General features: G+C 57.6%; 1 protein-coding gene across 3 annotated transcripts; it reads left to right on the top strand.

Moving 5' to 3' along the window:
- Window positions 1-98: 98 nt before the first annotated feature.
- Window positions 99-7,791, top strand: LOC116479197 (protein shisa-7). 3 transcript variants are annotated; one of them, XM_032171153.2, is made up of 4 exons: window positions 99-1,111; window positions 3,349-3,952; window positions 4,952-5,655; window positions 7,098-7,791. In XM_032171153.2, the coding sequence occupies exons 3-4, from the start codon at window positions 4,985-4,987 to the stop codon at window positions 7,420-7,422; spliced, it is 996 nt and encodes a 331-aa protein (XP_032027044.1). In that variant the 5' UTR covers window positions 99-1,111; window positions 3,349-3,952; window positions 4,952-4,984; the 3' UTR covers window positions 7,423-7,791. The 3 variants fall into 3 exon arrangements, with proteins under 3 accessions (XP_032027044.1, XP_058281962.1, XP_032027045.1); XM_058425979.1 differs by having other exon boundaries at window positions 99-470; XM_032171154.2 differs by lacking the exon at window positions 99-1,111 and having other exon boundaries at window positions 2,250-3,467.

Below are 7,791 nucleotides of genomic sequence, written 5' to 3' on the forward strand. Positions count from 1 at the left end.
GTGTGTGTGGTGTGTGTGTGGTGTGTGTGTGGTGTGTGGTGTGTGTGTGTGGTGTGCGGTGTGGTGTGTGTGTATGGTCTGTGTGTGGTGTGTGTGTGTGGTGTGTGTGTGGTCTGTGTGTGGTGTGTGTGTATGTGTGGTGTGTGTGGTTTGTGTGTGTGGTCTGTGTGTGGTGTGTCTGCGTGTATCGCTGAGTTTGAGGGGAGGTGCGCCACTGCTCCTGCTCTCCCTCCCTATCCCCCTGCTGGAGTTGTCAATGGCCTGGAGCTGTGTCTCCCTGGGTGTGTGCACCACGTGCGTGCAGTTGGAGGAGCCAGTGGGACTCTGTCAGCAGAGGGAGAAGTAGTGTCCATGGAGCCTGGCGGAGGCTTGGCACAGAATGCGGAGTGAACAGAACTGCCAGCCCATACAGCAGCCGCTGTGCAGATGAGACAAAGGCACCCCCCACCTTGCCCAATCAGCTCTCCCAGGTCTGTGGTTTGGCAGGCAGATGGCACCCTTGTGTGAGCTTGAAAGGGGCACTCCTTACCCCAAATGGATGCAGCCCCGCTAGCACACGCCCTGGGGAGGAGAGCCCAGCAGGATTTCAGCCTCTCAGCCAAGACCCCCTTGTGCAGTGCACGACCTGCCCAACCCTACATGGCAGCCCTCAATGAATGAAGGATTCTGCAGTGCTGCATGCATGTGCCACTTCTGGAAGGGATGTGTCTCTGTGTGGGGGACAAAGGCATCCATGCTGTACAGTGCTCAGAGACCTGAGTTCAAAGCCCAGCCCCACTCTTTGGGCACCTTGGGTCTCAGGCAAATGATGTGACCTCTTGGAACCTCAGCATCCTCATCTGAAATGAGTGTGTCAATACACATATATGTGGCCAGCAGAGATGACAGCTATGAAAGTTGCAAAGCAAGTGAGGAATTGGGAGCATGTCTGGGGCTGCTGTTACTGCTAGGACAGGGAGGCTGGCTGAAATGACATGCCAGGGACACCCTGAAGGAAGGGAGAAAGGAGGCAGGTCAGAGCAGGATCTGTGGAAGGGAAGGTGCTCCCAGACGAAAGAAACAGCAGGTGCACAGGCAGGAAGGTGGAGCGTCTTGAGCATGAACTTGGAAGGTATGAAGGGAAAAGGAAAGGATGAGAGGAGCTACTGGCAGAGTTGGGGTTTTATTCCAGGTGTGACAGGAAACCAGAATGTGGACAGGGGAGTGGTTGATGCCATTTGACCTGTTTCCTTTTTTTTGTTTGTTTTTGAGAAGGAGTCTCACTCTGTCACCCTGGCTGGAGTGCAGCGGTGTGATCTCAGCTCACTGCAACCTGAGCCTCCGGGGTTCAAGCGATTCTCCTGCCTCAGCTTCCTGAGTAGCTGGAATTAAAGGGGCCCGCCACTGCACTGGGCTCATTTTTGTATTTTTAGTAGTGACAGGGTTTCACCATGTTTGCCAGGCTGGTCTTGGACTCCTGACCTCAAGTGATCCACTTGCCTCGGCCCAAAGTGCTGGGATTACAGGCATGAGCAACCATGACCGTCCCTGTTAGCTTTTTAATTGTGGGGAAATACACCATTTAACCATTCTCAAAGTGTTTGATTCGGTGGCACTAGCGTATCCATGAGGTTGTGGAGCCATCACCACTATCGAGTTCCAGGGCATTTTCCTCGCCACACGAGGAAGCCTGCCCACTCTTTAGCGGTCACTCCCCATCCCCCTGTCCCCAGCTCTGGGCAATTATTCATCGGCTTTCAGTCTGTGGATTTGACTATTGTGATAGTTCATATTAATGAAATCGTACCCTACGTGAGCTTTATGGCTGGACTTTTCCACTGAACATCATGTCTTCAAGGTTCGTGCATGCTGTGGCTTGTATCTCAGCCCTTGGTACCTGTCATGGTTGAGTAATATTCTGTGGCATGGGTAGGCCATCGTTGGTTTGTCCGTTCCTCTATAATGGGTGATTGCACTGTTTCCAGTGTTTGGCTGTTGTGCAAGGTGCTGTTATGAACAGTCAAAGATAAGTTTTTGTGTGGACACATGTTTTGAATTCTTTGGGGTAGACACTGCAGAGTGGAAGTGCATGGTAATTCAAGTTAACTTTTTTTTTTTTTTTTTTTTTGAGACGGCGTCTCACTCTGTTGCCCAGGCTGGAGCGCAGTGAGTGCAATGGCATAATCTTGGCTCACTGCAACCTCCACTTCCGGAGTTCAAGCGATTCTCCTGCTTCAGCCTCCTGAGTAGCTGGGACTACAGGCGCACGCCACCATGCCCGGCTAATTATTTTTGTATTTTTAGTAGAGACGGGGTTTCGTCATACTGGCCAGGCTGGTCGCGAACTCCTGACCGCAAGTGATCCACCCACCTCGGCCTCCCAAAGTGCTGGGATTACAGGCGTGAGCCACTGCCCCTGGCCCAATTCTAGTTAACTTTTTAAGGAACTGCCAAACTCTCTTCCACAGTGTGGGGTCAAGCCACTTCTAAGACTCCCATTAAACACCCACGAGGAAGTGTCCAGTGGGCAGTGGGGTATTCTAGCACCGAGTCAGGGGAGGGGTCCAAGCTGGAGCTGAAAAGGAAAGGTGAGGCCCCATGCAGGAGGGTGATGGAGCTCACTGAGGCTCTGGAAGGTTCACCTTCCAACCCTCTGCCCATCCCCACCAGCAGCAATGTTGTTGACAGTGGTGTGGTCCCTTGACACACACACGATGGAAAGAGGCATATAATAGAAAATAACACCGAGTGATATTTATTGACTCAATCCCATCCACCCCCTCCATCCCTTTATGCTGCTTGCATTTCTTCACGGCTTCCTTCATCATTCCTTTTTATTTCTTCACAATTGGCGTCAACGTGTGTCCCATTCATTTGCGTCCATCTGCTGACTGTCCCCCCTCACTAGCACGTAAACCCCCGTAAAGGCAGGAACCCTGTGGGCTTATTCACTGCTGCATCCTCAGCCCAGGGAGGCTGCTCAGGAGACATTTATTGAATGAAGATTTGCAGAACGAATGCACATCCCGCGCATCATGCCGGCTCCTGGGAAGCTCTATGGTAGCCTCCCGGCAGCTCGCTCAGGGCAGGGGCTGTTCAGATCAGGTTCTTGCAGAGAGGAAACGTAAGACTCCGTGGGCAGTCACCCCAGACCCCTGGGGGGTTCCTCCTGCAGGTAGAGCTCAGAGATTTCCTTCTCCCGGAACCCGAGGCCAGGCATCCTTGCCACCCCTATCGTCCCTCTAGGTCCACGGGGGTGGGCGTGTCTGGGACTTGGCTGGACTGTTGCCATAGAAACAGCTGGAAGACCTGCCCACCGCCAACTCCCGCCTCTCTTCTCCATCACCTTTTCTCTCTCTTTTGAGACAGGGCCTCACTCTGTCAACCCAGGCTGGAGTGCGGTGGTGAAATCACAGCTCCCTGCAGCCTTGATCTCTGGGGCCCGAGTTATCCTCCCACCTCAGCCTCCTGAGTGCCTGGGACTATAGGTGCGCACCACCACGCCCGGCTAATTTTTGTAGTTTTTTGTTTTCTGTTTTTTTTGTAAAGACAGGGTTTTGCTGTGTTGGCGAGGCTGGCTGGTCTCCTGCTTGAGCGATTTGCCCACCTTGGCCTCCCGGAGTGCTGGGATTTACAGGCGTGAGCCACCGCACCCGGACGACCCTTTCTCAGCCTGTATCTCCCTTCTGAAATAGTTAGCAGCAGCAGCAAACACTTTCATATTTCACCTGCAATATGCCAGGCACTGTTCTAAGCTCTTTACACATATTTCCTCAGTTCATCCTCCTGACCACTCAGAGATAACCATCCTTATCCCCATTTTACAGATGGGGGAACTGGGGCACAGGGAGCTTAGATAAGAGCCTGTCAGTGTCTGGCAGCTGCAGGAGGTCCAGTCGGGAGATGAAACACCCTGCTGTGGTTGTGGTTCAGCTATGGACAGAGACACTTCAAACCCGACGCCATAAGAGTGGTGTGTGTGCATGTGCATGTCGGGGGGAGAGAGAGAGAGAGAGAGAGAGAGCACCTAAGATCCCTTGATTATCAGATCTAAATAAAGGAGAGAAATTGGCATTGCGGGGCACTGAGGACCATATGGGTGTAAGTCAGTGGTTCTCCACGGGGGCAGCTGTGGCCTCCTCCCACCAGGGGAACATTTGGCAATGCCTGGAAACATCTTACATTGTCACAACTCAGGGGAATGTGGTGCTCCTGGCATCGAGAGGGCGCTGCTAAACATCCTACAGTGCTCAGGACAGGCTCTCACCACAAAGCAGCATCGGTCCCCGAATGTCAGTGTTGAAAAACCGTGCACTGCCTCTTCCCACTTGCCTGGTCTATAAACTCAAATTCTCAACTTCTCTCTCTCCTCCTCCCTCCCTCTCCTCCCCCTCCTCCTCCTCCCCTTCTTTTCTCCCTCCTTCCCCGTCTCCCTGACTCCTCCTTTCCCACCCACCCCTCATCTGTCTCCCTTCCTTCCCTCCCTCCGCGGTCCCCACTCCCCTCGCCACCCTCCCCCCCACTCCCCGCGCCTCCCTCCAGCTGCCTCCCCTGCCCTCTCCTCTTCGCCGCCCCCGTTTCTTTTCCTTCCATCGCGCCTCGCCTCCCTTCTCGTCCTAATGTCTGCACACCCCTCTGGTGTCTGTCGACCCTCCCAATCGCTTCTCCCGCATTCATCTCTCGCCTGATCCCGGTTCTGTCCGCCCATGCTCATTTCTCTCCCCCAGCCGTGCCCGGGCGCTTTTCCATTGCCCTCCCATCGTCGCCCACCGCGCGTGGGGAGGCCAACTTGGGCCCACGCAGCTCAGCTCCCTCCGCCCTTCCTGCCTCCTGGCGCCTGTTGCTCCCCACCCTCTGCCGCCCCTCGCCCGCCCTCCCCAGCCTCTCTGCCCACCCATCCTCCATGTTTCTCACCCTCTGACCGTCTCTCTCCCGCCCAGCGCTCCAACCTCTGCTCTCGTTCTCCCCGCAGCCTGGCGGCCCGGTGCGACCCCCTGCAAGCCCCATGCCGGCCCTCCTGCTCCTCGTACTCCTGGCCTCTAGCGCCGGCCAGGCCGGGGCGCGCCCGTCCAACGCCACGAGCACCGAGCCCGCGGGCCCGCTGCCCGCCCTGCTGGCGCACCTGCGGCGCCTGACCGGGGCGCTGACGGGCGGCGGGGGCGCGGCGAGCCCAGGCGCCAACGGCACCAGGACCGGCCCCGCGGGAGGGGCGGGCGCGGCGGCCCGGGCGCCCCCTCCCGCCGAGCTCTGCCACGGCTACTACGATGTCATGGGCCAGTACGACGCCACCTTCAACTGCAGCACCGGCTCCTACCGCTTCTGCTGCGGCACCTGCCACTACCGCTTCTGCTGCGAGCACCGTCACATGCGCCTGGCGCAGGCCTCCTGCTCCAACTACGACACGCCGCGCTGGGCCACCACGCCGCCGCCGCTAGCTGGGGGCGCCGGGGGCGCTGGGGGTGCGGGCGGGGGGCCAGGGCCCGGCCAGGCCGGGTGGTTGGAAGGGGGCCGGACTGGGGGTGCCGGGGGCCGCGGGGGCGAGGGCCCCGGGGGCAGCACAGCCTACGTCGTGTGCGGGGTCATCAGCTTCGCCCTGGCCGTGGGCGTCGGCGCCAAAGTGGCCTTCAGCAAGGCGTCCCGTGCGCCCCGGGCGCACCGGGAGATCAACGTGCCCAGGTGCGTGTGCTCTCGGGCGGGAGGACTGCGAGCCTAGGGCGGGGCCCAGCAAGGGAGGTGGAGCCATCCGAGCAGGAGGGGCTGCAGGGATAGGGCGTGGTCAGAGACCCAGGTGGCGGCCGCCGGCGTAGCTGAAGCTGGGCAGGGGCTGAGAAAGTCGCGCCAGAGCCGACCCGGCTGTTGCGGAGTGATGCAGGGAGCGGGAGAAGCTCAGACTCATTCATTCAACACATATTTCTTGAGCACCTTCTGTGGGCCAGGAATTGGGGATACACCAGTGAACAAAACAAGGTCTCTGCCCTGGTGGAAAAGCCTGACTTCCAAATCCAAGTTCACAGCCTACAGGCTGTGTGACAGTGGACAAGTTGCTTAACCTCTCTGTTCCTCAGTTTCCTGTCCGCACAATGAGACTAATCATCGTCCCCACCTATTCAGATTGTAATTAACTGAGTTGATTCGTGCAGAGTCCTGGCACACCGTAAGCGCTCACTAACTATCAGTGGCCCAGTCCGTAAGCAGGCGAATGCATGTGCAGTATAATTTTAGATGACTGCTGTGAAGAAAATCAGCGGAAAGTGTTGAGAGAGAGGGCGCTGGGTTAGAGGAAGTGATCCGAAAAGGCCTCTGAACGGAGACCCGAAGGGAGGGAGCGAACCACGCAGAGATCTGTGGGCGAGAGGTTTTGGGCAGGGGAACCGCGTGCAAAGGCCCTCGGTGGCCTGCAGGGCAGGGAAGCGCCCGTGCAGCTGGCGGCGGTGGGCAGCAGGAGGTGAGGAGAAGCAGGCGGGCCCGCCCGGGTTTATCCTAAGTGTGATGGGGCCACTGCAGGGTCCTGAGCTCGGGCATGATGCCATCTGTCCATTTTTAAAATTATGCGGGCTGCGCGTGAGACTGGATTGTACGGGGCTAGGGTGGGAGTGGGGAGACCCGTGAGGGGGCTGTTGCAATGATCCAGGTGAGAGAGTGCAGAGGTGGTGAGTAGTGGTCTGATTTGGGATATGTTTTGGAGGTTCGATCCGTAGGATTGCTGAAAGGTATGAAGGTGGGGGAAAGAAGAGTCAAGGTGATTTAATGTTTGAGGTCCGCATCACTGGGTAAATGGAGCACCCTTTGTTGCCATGGGGAAGGCTGCAAAAGGAACGGGAATGGGGTCCCAGATTCAGGGTGGGGCGAGCCCACAGGGAAGTGAGAGGGACCACAGAAGCGGTGGGTTCCACACGAGTTAAGGCAGCAGCGCTTCAAGCAGGAAGTGTGGGCCGAGAAAGGGGGTCATCCTAGGGGGCGTGGCCAACGAGAAAGGGGCGTGGCCAATGGCGAAAAAAGCAGGCTGAGTGACAGATTTCCCAAGGGCGAGAGCAGGGAGCGGAAAGAAGCCTGGGCCTTCCCGGTTCCCCTGCCACCCTCAGCCCCCAGGCCGCTGACCACCTCTCTGCCACCTTTAGAGCTCTGGTGGACATTCTGAGACATCAGGCGGGGCCTGGGACCCGCCCGGACCGGGCCCGAAGCAGCTCCCTGACCCCGGGGATCGGCGGTTCCGACAGCATGCCCCCTAGGACGCCCAAGAACCTCTACAACACCGTGAAGACCCCCAACCTCGGTGAGTGGAACGTGGGATCCGGCGCAGCCTCCGTCTCTGGCCACGCCCCTTCATCCTGTAGCCCCGCCCTCCATGGCGGCTCCACCCCCATCGCCCAGGGCAGGCCCTCACCCCTCTACGCCCGCCTTGCACTGCCGGGTCCTGCCCTGCGAAAGGCGGACGGGGACTAGGAACTCCGTAGAGAGCCAGACCCTCTCCTTGCCCTCCTGTGGACCCCCCTGGGTGGGCTCCATGGGCACCTTGGTGATGTAGGTTTAGACATTCTCAAGCCCCCGCGCTCAGTGTCAGACCACCCAACAGCCAACTACACACAAGGGCACAACTACCAAATTCGAATTTGTCAGGAGCCAGACCGACTGGGTTTGAATCCTGACTCTGTGACCTGGGGCAAGTGACTTCACCTCTCTGGGCCTCAGTTTCTCCATCCGTAAAACGAGAAACATAACAATACTCACTTCATGGGGTTATGGTGAAGAGCAAATGAATTGGCGAGGCAGATGTTTAGAATAATGTGTAACACAGAAAAAATACTATGTAAG

Source organism: Hylobates moloch, unplaced genomic scaffold, assembly GCF_009828535.3.
Source record: "Hylobates moloch isolate HMO894 unplaced genomic scaffold, HMol_V3 SCAFFOLD_12, whole genome shotgun sequence".
NCBI lineage: Eukaryota > Metazoa > Chordata > Mammalia > Primates > Hylobatidae > Hylobates > Hylobates moloch.

Excerpts from the sequence above, each read along its gene's own strand:
- LOC116479197 (XM_032171153.2), top strand. The coding sequence starts at position 4,985 with ATGCCGGCCCTCCTGCTCCTCGTACTCCTGGCCTCTAGCGCCGGCCAG. Across the intron at positions 5,656-7,097 it reads CGGGAGATCAACGTGCCCAG|AGCTCTGGTGGACATTCTGA; the intron begins GTGCGTGTGCTC and ends TGCCACCTTTAG.